Source organism: Hippocampus bargibanti, linkage group LG13 (genome assembly GCF_051943395.1).
Source record: "Hippocampus bargibanti isolate YZ-2025 linkage group LG13, ASM5194339v1, whole genome shotgun sequence".
Taxonomy (NCBI): Eukaryota; Metazoa; Chordata; class Actinopteri; order Syngnathiformes; family Syngnathidae; genus Hippocampus; species Hippocampus bargibanti.
In genome coordinates, this window is record NC_142746.1 from 3,180,996 (window position 1) to 3,195,174 (window position 14,179).

General features: G+C 47.7%; 1 protein-coding gene across 3 annotated transcripts in view; it reads right to left on the minus strand.

Annotated features, from left to right (window-relative positions):
* The window catches only part of arfgef3 (ARFGEF family member 3), a 39,946-nt gene that overhangs the window by 16,760 nt on the left and 9,007 nt on the right, over nt 1-14,179 (minus strand). For all 3 annotated transcript variants that reach the window (XR_016116982.1, XM_089012815.1, XM_089012816.1), the window contains exons 8-29: nt 12,399-12,483; nt 12,182-12,286; nt 11,959-12,071; nt 11,267-11,514; nt 11,083-11,195; nt 10,878-11,010; nt 10,399-10,811; nt 9,203-9,558; nt 8,953-9,119; nt 7,890-8,055; nt 6,866-6,970; nt 6,601-6,801; nt 6,379-6,489; nt 6,160-6,298; nt 4,135-4,452; nt 3,400-3,533; nt 2,375-2,520; nt 1,448-1,627; nt 1,229-1,370; nt 1,036-1,158; nt 493-596; nt 276-420 (exon numbers count right to left, since the gene is read on the minus strand). Coding sequence is in view for 2 of the 3 variants with exons in the window: in XM_089012815.1 (XP_088868941.1) it covers nt 276-420; nt 493-596; nt 1,036-1,158; nt 1,229-1,370; nt 1,448-1,627; nt 2,375-2,520; nt 3,400-3,533; nt 4,135-4,452; nt 6,160-6,298; nt 6,379-6,489; nt 6,601-6,801; nt 6,866-6,970; nt 7,890-8,055; nt 8,953-9,119; nt 9,203-9,558; nt 10,399-10,811; nt 10,878-11,010; nt 11,083-11,195; nt 11,267-11,514; nt 11,959-12,071; nt 12,182-12,286; nt 12,399-12,483 (3,747 nt within the window). In the remaining variant the exon portion in view is untranslated. The remainder of the gene's footprint in view (nt 1-275; nt 421-492; nt 597-1,035; nt 1,159-1,228; nt 1,371-1,447; nt 1,628-2,374; nt 2,521-3,399; nt 3,534-4,134; nt 4,453-6,159; nt 6,299-6,378; nt 6,490-6,600; nt 6,802-6,865; nt 6,971-7,889; nt 8,056-8,952; nt 9,120-9,202; nt 9,559-10,398; nt 10,812-10,877; nt 11,011-11,082; nt 11,196-11,266; nt 11,515-11,958; nt 12,072-12,181; nt 12,287-12,398; nt 12,484-14,179) is intronic.

Consider the following 14,179-nt stretch of genomic DNA (forward strand, 5'->3'; position numbering starts at 1 on the left):
TAGCTAGCTAGCTAATAAATAGCCAATAGATAGTCAGATAGATAGCTAGCTAGATAGTCAGCCAGCCAGCCAGGTAGCCAGATAACTAACAGAAAGCTAATTGATAGCAAATACAGTAGATAGCAAGCTAGGTAGCTAGCCAGATAGCCTGAAAGATAGCTAGTAAGATAGCCAGACATCTAGATCCACATTCAAACAACAAAATCGATGAAAAGGTTTCCTCAGCCGTCATCTGTACCTCCCTGATGATGCCTGACGGTTTTTCACTTGCTCACCTGTGCCGTCGTCAAAGTCCCGCAGGACTCCGTCCAGCATGTCCTGAGTGCCCGCCGAAAGCTCATGCGATCCGACGGGCAGAGTGGCGAGCCGCGTCCCCTGGAAGACGGGCTTGGAGGGCATCTTGTAGATGGTGGCTAGCAGCTAACACCAAGGAGGAGTGAGGTGGGGTGAGGAGTCGGGGGTTGGGGGTCATCTCAACAGGAAGACGCTCACCTGGGAGCATTTGCGCAGGTAGTCGAGCGCCGGTAGGCACAGGTCCAAGGAGCTCCGAGACGATGCCGACGCGCACTCGCCGATTTCCTTGTCGTCCAACTCACCTGCCGCCCCGCCCAAAAGTGACCCAAGGTTTATAATAATAATAATACATTTCATTTGTAAGTGCCTTTCAAAACTCTCAAGGTCACTTTACAGTCACTTGATTAGTTTTTCTGTGGGTGCGCAGCGGCAGCCACACGCGCCAGCGTTCACTCAACCCAGAATAACTCAAATAAATAAAAAACAAGCTAGCAGCAGATAGCCAGCTAGCTAATATACAGCCAATAGATAGCCAGCCAACCAGCCAGCTAGCCACCAGATAGCCACCAGATAGCTAATAGATAGCCAGCCAGCCAACAGATAGCCAATAGATAGCCAGCTAACTAGCTAGCCAGCTAATAGATAGCCAATAGATAGCCAGCCAGCCAACCAGCCAGACAGCCATTAGCTAGCCAATGGATAGCCAGCCAGCTAGCTAGGTTTGCGTGTCGGTCAACCTACCTAAACCTTTGACGAACTTCATGAGGCACATGATGTAGTCGGTGGCGGCGTTGGCAAACACCTGGATGTTGTCCGTGTTGACGAAAGCCTCAAAAACGTCAAAGACCGGCGCTTGGTGCTTGCCTGACAAACCACACGGGACACGTCGCACTACCGGGCGCAAACCCCATAGAGACTTTGCTGGCCCACGTACCCGCCGCGTATTCTGCCGGCAGGTAATCTTTGGCCTCCATCTTGGCACCGTGGGCGGTCCTCAGGGCGCTGAACAACGGGCGCCAACCGGAGAGAATGCGAGGGGAGCACATCTCCACCAGTTCGCCGATTGACGTCACCACCTGGATGCCAATCAAGTTCAGAGTTAGCTAAAATGGCGGTCGCCCAGTAGTCAACATGAAAAACCGCGAAGGGTCACCTGGTCCTGGACGTCATCGTCGCACAGTTCCAGCTGCATGATGTGCTCAAACGGTCTGAAGAGCGCCTCGTTAAAATGAAAGAGAGAAGGTTCCGTCCATCCGCTCAGAATCTCGGTGAGGACGTCGTGGATGAAGGAAACGGCCTTCCGGGACACGCGACGTTCTTTGTGGCACGCCGCCTACGGTGCACATCCACGTTGATGCAAACAGAATTGATCAATGTTAGCATAGCAACAATGTGATTATTTTTTAGCATTTTTGCCAAAGGTGACTCTACTGAGGGGTTGCACGAATATGCCAGCACAGTTTTTGATATGGGAGGAATGTCAGTGCCTTTTGACTGTCATTGCTGAATAGCTCTGGGGCGATTGTGCTTTTTTGCACCTGTAGTGGGAAGCATTTTCAACCCGCCCCGCTTTGTTCAGCAGAAAAGCCGGTGCTGTTGGACAGCCTACAGGGTATGTGGAACTGCTGCGGCTTGGATTTGAAGCAGATTTACAGTACGTGGGACAGGAAATGTGAGACAATCGCTTTTCGTCAATGGATGCTAACCGCTTCGTATTTGCTTTCAACATTTAGCTTGGAGCAGACGTGCGCATTCCGCAATGATGTCCCTGATCCACTGGTGAAAAGGATGTTATGATCCTCTTCTCTTTCATCTCGAACTGCTTCATGCAACAAAATAGGGTGCAGAAAGTGCTTAAGATTGAATGACTGTGTAATTGTGTTGTCATATTTTGTTATTTTGATTTCAAGATGGCGCCTCGAGAGTGGCTGCCTTTACAGCAGCTCCTGTATTTTGTTTTTCTACTTCTTCCTTTCCTTTCCTCTCTCATTCATCACTTTGCTGCTGTGAAATGTCAATTTTTCCACTGTGATGCTAATAAAAGCTAATCTGATTCAATGAGGCGTCGCGGTTCCAATACCTCGACCAGATGAGGCGCAACCACACTCCAAGTCCTCATTTTGTGGAGAAGTGGCCTGCTGTCATTCCGGACGATTCTAAGCATGGCCTCACCCAGACGGAAGAGGTGCAGGGAGCTTGGTAGCTCCAACGTTGACTTGGATTCTCCTGGGACACAAGAACACAGTTAACTATTCGCTGGCTAATGGCTATCTGTTCGCTGGCTATTGGCTATCTATTTGCTAGCTATTGGCTATCTATTCGCTGACTGATAGCTATTTATTCGCTGGCTATTAGCTATCTATTTGCTAGCTATTAGCTATCTGTTCGCTAGCTAATGGCTATCTATTCGCTAGCTAGCTTGCTATCTATTTGAGTTATTTCGGGGTTGAGTGAATGCTGGCGCGTGTGGCTGCCGCTGCAAACCCACAGAAAAAACTTATAATGTGACTGTAAAGTGAACTTGAGAGTTTTGAAAGACGCTTAGAAATCAAATGTATTATTATTATTAGTAGTAGTATTAACTCATTCACAGGCAGACAATGTGTAAAAATGGGTTCACACCATTGCCAGGGTTTTTGTCATTGTCACTCGGATTCCAGGAAGCACAGAATATTGAGTTTTAGGATGACCTAAACATTCAATACAGCGTTAGAAACCGTAGACACTCTTCTTTCATCAGAAACAACAGAACAGAAAGTTAATTCCTGAATTATATGGGTCTGGAGTTATCGGAGCTTGAAATGGGGGCAGATGTACAAAATACGATTCATAATAATACATTTCATTTATAAGCGCCTTTCAAAATTCTCAAGGTCACTTTACAATCACAGGATAAGTTTTTTCTGTGAGCAGCGGCAGCCACACGCACCAGCGTTCACTCAACCCAGAAGTAACTCAAATAGAAAGAAAGCCACCTAATACATAGCTAATATATAGTTAGCCAGATAGTTAACTAGATAGCCAGCCAGCCAGCCACTTAGCTAATAGATAGTAAATAGATAGCAAATAGATAGCTAGCATATGAGCAACGCCCCGAACGCATACCGGGCATGGCGAGCGAGTAGTCTCCCGTGTCGGTGACGGAGTGGAAGATCTGACACTGAGATGCTTTCCTCAGTCCCTGCAAGAAGCTCACCAGAGACGCCAGGTTCAATTTCAGTGCCGCTTCTTCAAACAACCTGAAAGGCAACAGGCGCAGGGACGTCAGGCATACACGGCACCGTCATAGGAACGCTCCTTACACATTTAGGCCAGCGGTTCGAAGACCGAAATTCCGGATTCTTTTTAAGCAGTGTTTTCACACTCAATTTGAATTGCATGCATGTCATTTATTGGTGCAAGTACTGTACTGTATTTTCCGGGGTATAAGGCGCACCCAAAAGCCTTGATTTTCTTCAAAAGATGACCCTGCGCCTTATAATAATAATACATTTCATTTCTAAGCGCCTTTCAAAACTCTCAAGGTCACTTTACAGTCACTTGATCAATATTTTCTGTGGGTGAGCAGCAGCAGCCACATGCGCCAGCGTTCACTCAACCCGGAATAACTCAAATAAATAAAAAGCTAGCTAGCTATAGCCAACAGATAGCCAGCTAGCTAGCTAGCCAATAGATAGCTAGCTAGCTGGATAGATAGCTAACAGATAGCCAGCTAGATAGCTAATAATCACCCACATAAAAACTGATCCTGTGACTGTAAAGTGGCCTTGAGAGTTTTGAAAGGCGCTTGGAAATTAGTATTATTATTATTATTATAAAACGCGGGGGCGCTTGCCTCACCTGTCAGCCTGCGTGGACAGCGTGCAGACGGCCTTGGCGGCGCCGGATCCGGTCAGCAAGGTCCCGCCTTTGAGGTCCAGACCACACCCCCCTCCGCCGCCCTGGACCACAAGCTCGCGGATGGTCGGGTGGCGCGTGAGGGCCGGCGACGGGCCGGGCTTGGGGGCGTCGCCTTCCGCTAGAGGTTGGTCGACAGGGTCCGGGTGTTGGCTTGCGAGCGACTCCTGCTGGCACCGCTGGGAGAGGGTGGCCCGTGACACCCCATGGGTAGTGGCGCTGAAGTGGGTGTGCTCCAGGGAACTGATGTACTCCGTCACCCTGACACACGGAAACACGGCAAAAGTCATGCATGCAAGCGTGTATATGCAAAGGCACAGTGTTGTTATAATAATAATAATAATAATAATAATAATAATACATTTCAATTATAAGCGCCTTTCAAAACTCTCAGGGTCACTTTACAGTCACAGGGTAAGTTCTTCTGTGGGTGAGCAGCGGCAGCCACACACGCCAGCGTTCACTCAAGACGGAAGTAAATAGAATGCTAGCTAGTCAGCTAGTAGATAGCTAATAGATCGCCAACAGACAGCTCGCTAGATAGCTCTATAGCTAATAGCTATCTATCTAGATAGTTAGTTAGCTAATACACTGAATGTCACTATTAAATACACAGATAGAAAGCTAGCACATATTGGGTATATTAAATCATTACTACCATTTACACATTTATTCAGGAATTGAAAATATGACATCGAGCGCCATTCCTGAATTTGTTCAGGTGTTGTTTTTCATGCTTGGGTGCCGATAAAGAGGTGACTATGGCCTCTGGCAACGGTTTTTCCCTTCCACAATGGGGCAGTATTTCCCTTTTGTCCATATTAGCGCTTTGTTTCAGCTTCGGCTTTTGTTAAAGCACTATTTACAGTAAAGTCTCGTTATATCGATATTCAAGGGAGTCCGAAAAAATATCGATATAACCGGGACTATCGATATATCCGACCCTGTTTGCATGTAATTTTCTCCGTGCATGCATAGAAATAGTATCGATATAACCGGGACTATCGATATATCCGATATCGATATAACGAGACTTTACTGTATTTATTAGCCAGCTACCTAGCTGGCTATCTATTTGCTATCCATTTGCATCCATTAGCTATCTGGCTAGCTATGTAGCTGGCTATCTATTAGCTATATGGCTATCTAACTAGTTATCTGTCTAGCTGGCCATCTATTAGCTATCTGTTAGCTAGCTAGCTAGCTAGCTTTCTATCTATTTGAGTTACTTCTGGGTTGAGTGAACACTGGCGCATGTGGCTGCCGCTGCTCACCCGCAGAAAAACTGATCCTGTGACTGTAAAGTGACATTGAGAGTTTTGAAAGGCGCTTATAAATGTATTATTATAATTATTATATAAATCAATATTGTATGTATTGTTTTGTATTTTGTACATATGCCCCCATTTCACGCTCAGATAACTACAGACCCATATAACTTAGGAATTAACTCTTTCTTTCTGATGAAAGAAGAGAGTTTATGGTTTCTAACGCTGTATTGAATGTCGATGTAGTACTAACTTATTTTATGGGTCCTGGAATTCAAGTGACAATGACAAAAACCCCGGCCCAAACTCCAGTGCCAGGGTTTTTGTCATTGTCACTCAAATTCCAGGACCCACAGATATTGAGTTTTAGGACTACGTCAACATTCACTACAGCGTTAGAAACCTTAGATTGTCTTCTGTCATCAGAAACAAAGAGTTAATTCCTAAGTTATATGGATGTGGAGTTATCTGAGCTTGAAATTGGGTAGATGTACAAAATTCAAAACAATACAGACAATATTGATTGACATCGCGCTTTAACAACAGCTGAAGCTGAAACAAAATGCTAACTCGGACAAAAGGCAAATGCTCGTGGAAGGGAAAAACATTGCCGGTGGTCTGACCAGTGCTTTACCAGCACCCCGATAAATGTGTATCAGATGACTGGATCACGTGACACACATGAGCATGTTGGCGTCACCTAAAGACGTGCGTCCAGCACTCGTGATTGTGGCTGCCCATCTCCAAGCCCACATTCAAGATGGCGTCCATGCACAACACGTGCGCAGTGTGCAAACGAACGCCCGTCGGCCGTGACATCTGCTCCAAACGCTGCTTCACTACACGCCAAAAGGGGTGCACGTATGTTCAGTCGCCGTTGGGGTTTCTGTTGAGCGCGTACGTGGGTATAATTGATCACCTTGCGTAATGGCGTCCCCCGCTTCAGGCCCCTCCCTTTCCTCACGGTCTTCCTGTACGCAGGAGGCGGCGGCCATTTGGGCTAAAGCTGAGGCGCAGTTAGCGGCCACGCCTGAGGTCACACAAAAGCAACACGCACATGTCATGCGGCGACGCCCACATATCAGGCGGCGACGCCCACATATCAGGCGCCGACGCCCACATATCAGGCGCCGACGCTCACCCAGAGCACAACTGAGGGCAGCCGCCTGTCTTAGCCCGTCCAGACTCAGACAAATGGCGTCCCGCTCGCGCTGGCTGTTCTCTCTGGCGAAAACCAATAACATCCTGGAACTTCCGGCGGCGCGGCCCGTTAGCGGCGTAGACAGGACCTCCATCAGCTGGCTCCAAACGCCCGTCAGCAGGAAGCGAGATAGCACGCCACCTGGTGGGGGAACAGCGGCGGTGATGAAGGTTACGATGGCGATATCAGATACACAGGTACGCACCCGCCATGACGGCATCGCCTGGCGGTCCGTCGCAGGAGGGAGCTGATTGGCTGAACGTCCTCATCAGCTGACCGCCGATTGCACTGCTGCCCAGTCCGTCCATATCTGGAGGAGGTGGAGCCAGGATGGAAATGATATTTTATAATAATAATAATAATAATAATAATAATAATAATAATAAGTTTCACTTATAAGCGTTCACTCAACCTGGAAGTAACGCAAATATATTAGTAAGACAAATAGATAGAAAGCTAGCTAGCCAGCCAATAGATAGCTAATAGCTAACCAGCTACATAATAATAATAATATGTTTCATTTATAAGCGCCTTTCAAAACATTCAAGGTCACTTTACAGTTACAGGATAAGTTTTTCTGTGGGTGAGCAGCCGCAGCCACACGCGCCAGCGTTCACTCAACCCGGAAGTAACTCAGATAGAATGCTAGCATATAGACAGCTCAGAGATAGCTAAGTAACTGGAAAGATAGCTGGCTAATAGATAGCTAACAGATAGCTAGCTAGGTCTTCACTCAACCCGGATGTAACTCAGATAGAAACATAGCTAGCTAATAGATAGCTAACAGATAGCTATCTAGGCCTTCACGCAACCCAGATGTAACTCAGATAGAAAGCTAGCTAGCTAGCTAATAGACAGCTAATAGATAGTTAAGTAACTCGGATAGAAAGATAGCTAGCTAATAGATAGCTAACAGATAGCTAGCTAGGCCTTCACTCAACCCGGATGCATCTCGGATAGAAAGCTAGCTAGCTAATGACAGCTAATAGATAGCTAAATAAATCTGTACAAACATGATAGGTATTGTACGGTATTACAGAAAAAGACAAAGAGAATAGACTTAGCACAATATTTCTTACTAATGTCTACATAAACAGTCAGAAGTCAGAAAAACAAAAAAAAACTAAATAACAAATAATACACCAACACAAAGACACAGAGATTCATTCATTCTTCAGCACTTGCTGTACCCTCTTTGTGACATGTGTATATGTATGTATTTATGGTACCGTTCAACATATTGATGAGAGGCCGCGTCCTCCCGTCAGGCGTCAATCCGTAGCCAGCCTGAGCTAGCAGGTCCAGTTCCAGAATCTGATGGTAGACCTCCTCGATCCACACTTGAGACAAGACCACCAGGACGCCGCTGCTCTGGATCGCACGGGTAAACTCCTTCTGCGGCAGGAAAGGGACACGGATGAATTAAGCCAGGGTGTTAGTAATTTTTTGCCGCGGGCTACATTGTAGTTTCCTCTCGGGCAGTTATGAATTTGGAGAAGCCAGACTCCGAGCTGTCTATTTGCTATCTATTAGCTATCCAGCTGGCTATCTGGCTAGCTATGTAGCTGGCTACCTAGCTATCAACGTGGCTATCTATTAGCTATATAGTTATATGGCTAGCTAGATATCTCGATCGCGAGCTAGCTAGTTCGATCGCTAGCTAGCTCGATCGCTATCTATCTCAATCGCTAGCTAGCTAGCTCTATAATGAGCATGGAATTTCACTAGTTTGATTTGCTTTCACGTGCCGAATAAAATGACATGGCGGGCCAGATTTGGCTGGCGGGCTTTGACTTTGACACATGTAAGGCCAGCTAGCTGAATAGAAAGTGAGAGAGCCAGCTCACCTGCTAACTAGCTCAATCGCTAGCTAGCTCAGTTGCTAGCTAGCTCGATCGCTAGCTAGCTTGATTACCAGCTAGCTTTATCGCTAGCTAGGTCGATCGCTAGCTAGGTCGATCGCTAGAAAGCTCGATCGCTAGATACCTCAATCGCTAGATAGCTCAATCGCTAGCTAGCTCGATCACTAGCTAGCTTGATCGCTAGAAAGTTTGATCGCTAGCTAGCTCGATCTCTAGCAAGTTCGATCACTAGCTAGCTCGATCGCTAGCAAGCTCGATCGCTAGATAGCTAGGTCTACAGAGGACCATGGAATTTCAGTAGTTTGATTTGCTTTCACGGGCCGAGTAAAATGACATGGTGGGCCAGATTTGGCCCCCCTGCCTTCACTTTGACACATGAATTAAGCGGTGTCACAAGGGAAAAGTGGAGCAAATGCAAGGAGACCCTCACCAGGCCGAGGGCAGGAGGGAGCGCCCTCCGCTGGTAGAAGTTGCACTTGCGCAGTTTGAGGTTGAGCAACAGCGCGTGGAAGGACAAAAGGTAGAGGCCGTCTGCGTTCATCAGTGATTGACAGCTCAGAGTCAGCCCCACCTCCACACCCGGTGAGGAGATCCTGCCTATCAAAACACACGATTGGTTCAATCCAACTCTTGACCACGCTCATTTTCAAAGTGGGCACGCAGATAGGAAGTGGACCCACAGGCCACGTCGGCGCAGAAGTTGCGCGCAAAGTCTTGCAGGAGTCGGTCGACTTGGGCGGGGTCGGCGTCGAGGAGGAGGAGCCCGGGCAGCGCCGAAGCTAGCGAGCGCGCAAAGAGGCGGGCGCCATGCTGGTCGGCTTCCCGGTGCCGCAGCAGCTTGAGGGAGAGCGCGGCCGCCGTCCGCAGCGAGCCTCCAGCCGGCGCATCCGCCACACTGTGCTGGTCCTCGTCGCCCAGCGACATGTTGTCGGAGCCCATGTCCGAAACATCCGAACGGCCCGAGTCCTTCTCAGCCGCCATGGAGTAGTGGTCGCACGAGTCCAACTCTGTCCGAGACAAGTCCTGCTCCTCCATGCTGAAAATGCCAGGGTACATTTTGGTTAGAAGATCCAAAATCAACTATCTTCAATGACCACTCACTCACCCATTCACTCACCCACTCACTAACTCTCTATCACACTCATTCACTCACTCTGCCATTCTCTCACACATTCTCTCACACACAACCTCACACACACACACTCAAACACTCTCACACACTCTCTCCCTCACTCACTCTCTCACTCAATCAACCCACACACACACTCTCCCAGACATTCTCACATACTCTCTCAGCTCACACTCTCAAACATGCTCTCACACTCTCCTCACATTCTCACACTCCCTCAAACACTGTCACACTCAAACCCTCTCAAACACTCACACTCTCATTCACTCAACCCACACACTCTCTCACTCACCCTCACTTTCTCACATTCTCTCACGCTCTCATTCTTACTCTGACACACGCTCTCACACACGCTCACACTCGCAAACACTGTCACACTCTCTCAGTCACTCTCATACACACTTCCTCACATTCTCTCATTCTCACTCTCACACACTCTCACTAACAAACCATCACACGGACTCACACAAGCTCATATATTGTCACTCTCACACACTCACTCACTCACAGTCTCACATATACCCTCACAGTCTCACACATTCACACACACACACACACAAACACACGCACACGCGCACACACACACACACACACACACACACACACACACACACACACACACACACACACACACACACACACACACACACACACACACACACACACACACACACACCGCATTCACACAGTATCAAAAGCAACAATTAGAGGTACAGGTACAGTACAGGCACATTTCCAGAGGTTCACCTGAAGTTGCTCTCACTGTAGCGCGATGCGGGCGCGTGATATGTTCTGCTTCTGGAATCCACCGACAGGAAGTTGGTGATGTCCGGATAGACGAGGGCGTGGCTTCGTTGGACCACATCGGGCGGGACGACACACGCCTGCTGCCGCAGGTGCGCCTCTTCCTCCTCCTTGTTGTCCTCTCTCTCGGGAGGAGGCGGGCGGCCCGAGTCAGACTGGGAGCGGTCTGCGTCGGCGGTGATGCAAATGCTCACGCTAACGTCGGGGCTGCGCTCAACGGCGCCGTCCGACGCCTCCCCCTCGGATGAGAGGACGTGCCTCTGCCAGAGGAAGTCGGCCTCGTTCACTTCCATGGATGCGCGAGACGACTCGGTGCCGTCCTTCAGCTCGTCCATGCGGCCGACCACCAGGCCAACCTGAACGCGGGCGACATGGTTGGCGTAACGCCACGGCGCCGTCGCCAAAGATATGGCGTCACCAACCTGTTCCGGCGTAAGGCCCCGTCCCTGCGACAGCTCCTCCAGCGCACGCAGCAGAGCGCAAGCGCACGATACGCTCCAGTAACACGCTTCCATGCCGCCCTTCACGCACGCCTCCGTAATGCCGTCCATCACACTGGAAAAACCGGGTGACCAATCAGTACCAGATTTTTGAAAAACGGCACAGCCAAAGGAGAAGCGGACTGACAGTCGCAGCAGGTCCAGGTGCGACTTCCTTTTGGAGAAGGATCGCTTCCTGTTTTCGGGCTCCGCCAGGCCCGGCCCGGCTAAGTCGAACAACCGCTGAGGACTTCCCACGATCTGATGTCAAAATGTCACATGCCATAAAGTGTGATTGACAGGTGTCATATGACGTCAAATGTCGCCCTGACCTCCTTCATGATCCGTATGGCCTCGGTCCGGTGCTGCGGGGGCGGGTACAGCAGGATCCGGTGGTAGAGCGACTGCAGGACAGGCTTCATGGACTCCACGCAGCTCACCAGGCGGACCAGCTCGGCCGCCACGTAGCACACGGTGCGCACCACCGGCGCGATCCTGGCGGGGGCGCTGGACGAGCACCCCGAGCCTCGGCCGTGGTCCGTTACCAGTCCAGCGTGGGAGTCCAGTTCCCGGTTGGCGCCTGATAAAAAAAGGCGTGTCATCCTATCTGGCTGGCCAGCTGGCTGGTTATCAATTAGCTAGCTATTAGCCAGCTTTCTGACAATCGGGCAAGCTACCTAGCTTTGTGACAATCTGGCTAGCTATCTAGCTGGCTAACTAACTATCTATTAGTTAGCTATTAGCTAGCTAGCTTTCTGATTATCTGGCTAGCTATCTAGCTGGCTATCAAGCTAGCTATGTATTAGCTGGCTTTTAGCTAGCTAGATTTCTATCTATTTGAGTTATTCCGGGTTCAGAGAACGCTGGCGCGTGTGGCTGCCACTGCTCACCCACAGAAAAAAAACTTATCCCGTGACTGTAAAGTGAGTTGTGAGTTTTGAAAGCTGCTAAGAAATGAAATGGATTATTATTATTATTATTGAAAATGGCACCGCGGCGGTCACATGGGGTGGGGTGGACTCACCCGGATGGAGTCGCTCCGCATCTGGCACCCCCGTGTGGCCGTGGTAGGAAGTGATGGTTTTGTCATTGACCGGGTTTCCCATGATGGACACCAGAGACGGACATAGCTGCTTCCTGTTAGGGGGGGGGCGACAAAATGGCGGAGTCTCCGTCACATGATATTCCGACAGACACCACGGAAGTACTCGAGTAAGAGTGTTGAGTATATGTTGGCGTGCATCTACCAGACGAGGTCGGTGAAGCATCTGGAAAGGTGCATTGTGGGAGGACAGGAACTGAGCATGGACAAGATGCTTTCCAGATAAAGAAGCTGCAGCAGCTGCTTGTCACTGAGGGCCAATGAAAAATAAAAATATTAGTCGCACAAAATGGCGGTCCCCCGATAGCGCGGCGGCTGAGAAGCTAAACTGTTGAAGATAGATAGCGCGACCGTTCGCTCACCAGTCGACCGATTCCAGCTTGTCACAGAAGAGCGTCAAGACCGTCACCACGTCGTCGCACAGCGCCTGGCTGGTGGGCGACACGTCTGCAGGCATCCGCAAAACAGCACACGGGCACACAATAAATAAATAAATAAATAAATATACGCACAAATAAAAACAAACAAACAAATAAATAAATACACAGACAAATAAATAAATAAATAAATAAATAAAAATACAAAAACAGATAAATATACAGACACACAGCGAATAAATAAATACACACAAATAAATAAATATAAATAAATAAACAGATACATAGATAAATAGACAGATCCTGTGACTGTAAAGTGACCTTGAGAAAGGCGCTTATAAATCGAACGTATTATTAATGTTGTATTGATAGTTGTATTATAATTAATATTTATTTTTATTATTATTATTATTATTGTTATTATTATCGGGCAGAGTGAACGCTGGCGCGAATGGCTGCCGCTGCTCACCTGCACACAAAAAAATATCCCGTGACTGTAAAGTGTCCTTGAGAGTTTTGAAAGGCGCTTAGAAATGAAATGGATTATTATTATAAATAAATACATACTCACACAAATAAATACAAACAAATAAATAAATACACAGACACACCGTAAATAAATAAATACACACACAAATAAATAAATAAAAATTAACAAATAGATAAACAGATAAATATACAAGCACACAGGAAGTAAATAAATACACACACTAATAAATACACATAAATAAATAAATAAATAAATAAATAAATATACAGACACACAGGAAATAAATAAATACACACACAAATAAATAAATAGACAGACAAATCTTCCTTTCCTTTCGGCTTTTCCTCTCAGGGGTCGCCACAGCGAATCAATGTCCTCCACTTCTGCTATTAGTCTAGATTCAACTACTCGTTCCCAGAGTTTCATTGTATGGCTCATCAACTTTATTCCTCTGTAGTTAGTACAACTCTGCACATCTCCTTTGTTCTTAAAAATGGGCACGAGTACACTTCGTCTCCATTCTTCAGGCATCTGTTCACCATCTAAGATCTTGTTGAATAACCCAGTCAGGAACACCACCGCCACCTCTCCAAGACACTTCCATACCTCGATTGGTAAATCATCAGGCCCGAGTGCCTTTCCCCCCTTCATGCTCTTCAGCGCCCTTCTCACTTCATCCTTGCTAATGCTTGCTACGTCTTGGTCCACAACAGTCACGTTTTCTACTCTTTGTTCCTTCTCATTTTCCTCATTCATGAATTCTTCAAAGTACTCTTTCCATCTTGCCATCACACTACTGGCACCTGTTAATACATTGCTATATATGTCCTTAATCACCCGAACCTGCTGCAGGTCCTTACCATCTTTGTCTCTCTGTCTCGCCAGCCTGTAAAGATCAGTCTCACCTTCCTTGCTGTCCAGCTGAGCATACAAGTCATCATAGGCCTCTTGTTTTTCTTTTTAACCGTGCGCCGCATCTCCTTGTACTGCTGTCTACTCTCGTCCGTCTTCTCAGTGTCCCACTTCTTCTTTGCTAACCTCTTTCTCTGTATACACTCCTGCACCTCCCCATTCCACCACCAAGTCTCCTTATCTACCTTTCTTCCACTCGATACACCAAGTACTTTCCGACCGGTGTCTCTGATTATGTTCGCTGTAGTTTGCCAGTCATCTGGAAGGACCTCTTGCCCACCCAGTGCTTGTCTTACCTTCTTCCTAAATGTCATGCAACACTCTTCCTTTTTCAACTTCCACCATTGTGTCCTCACTTCAGCCT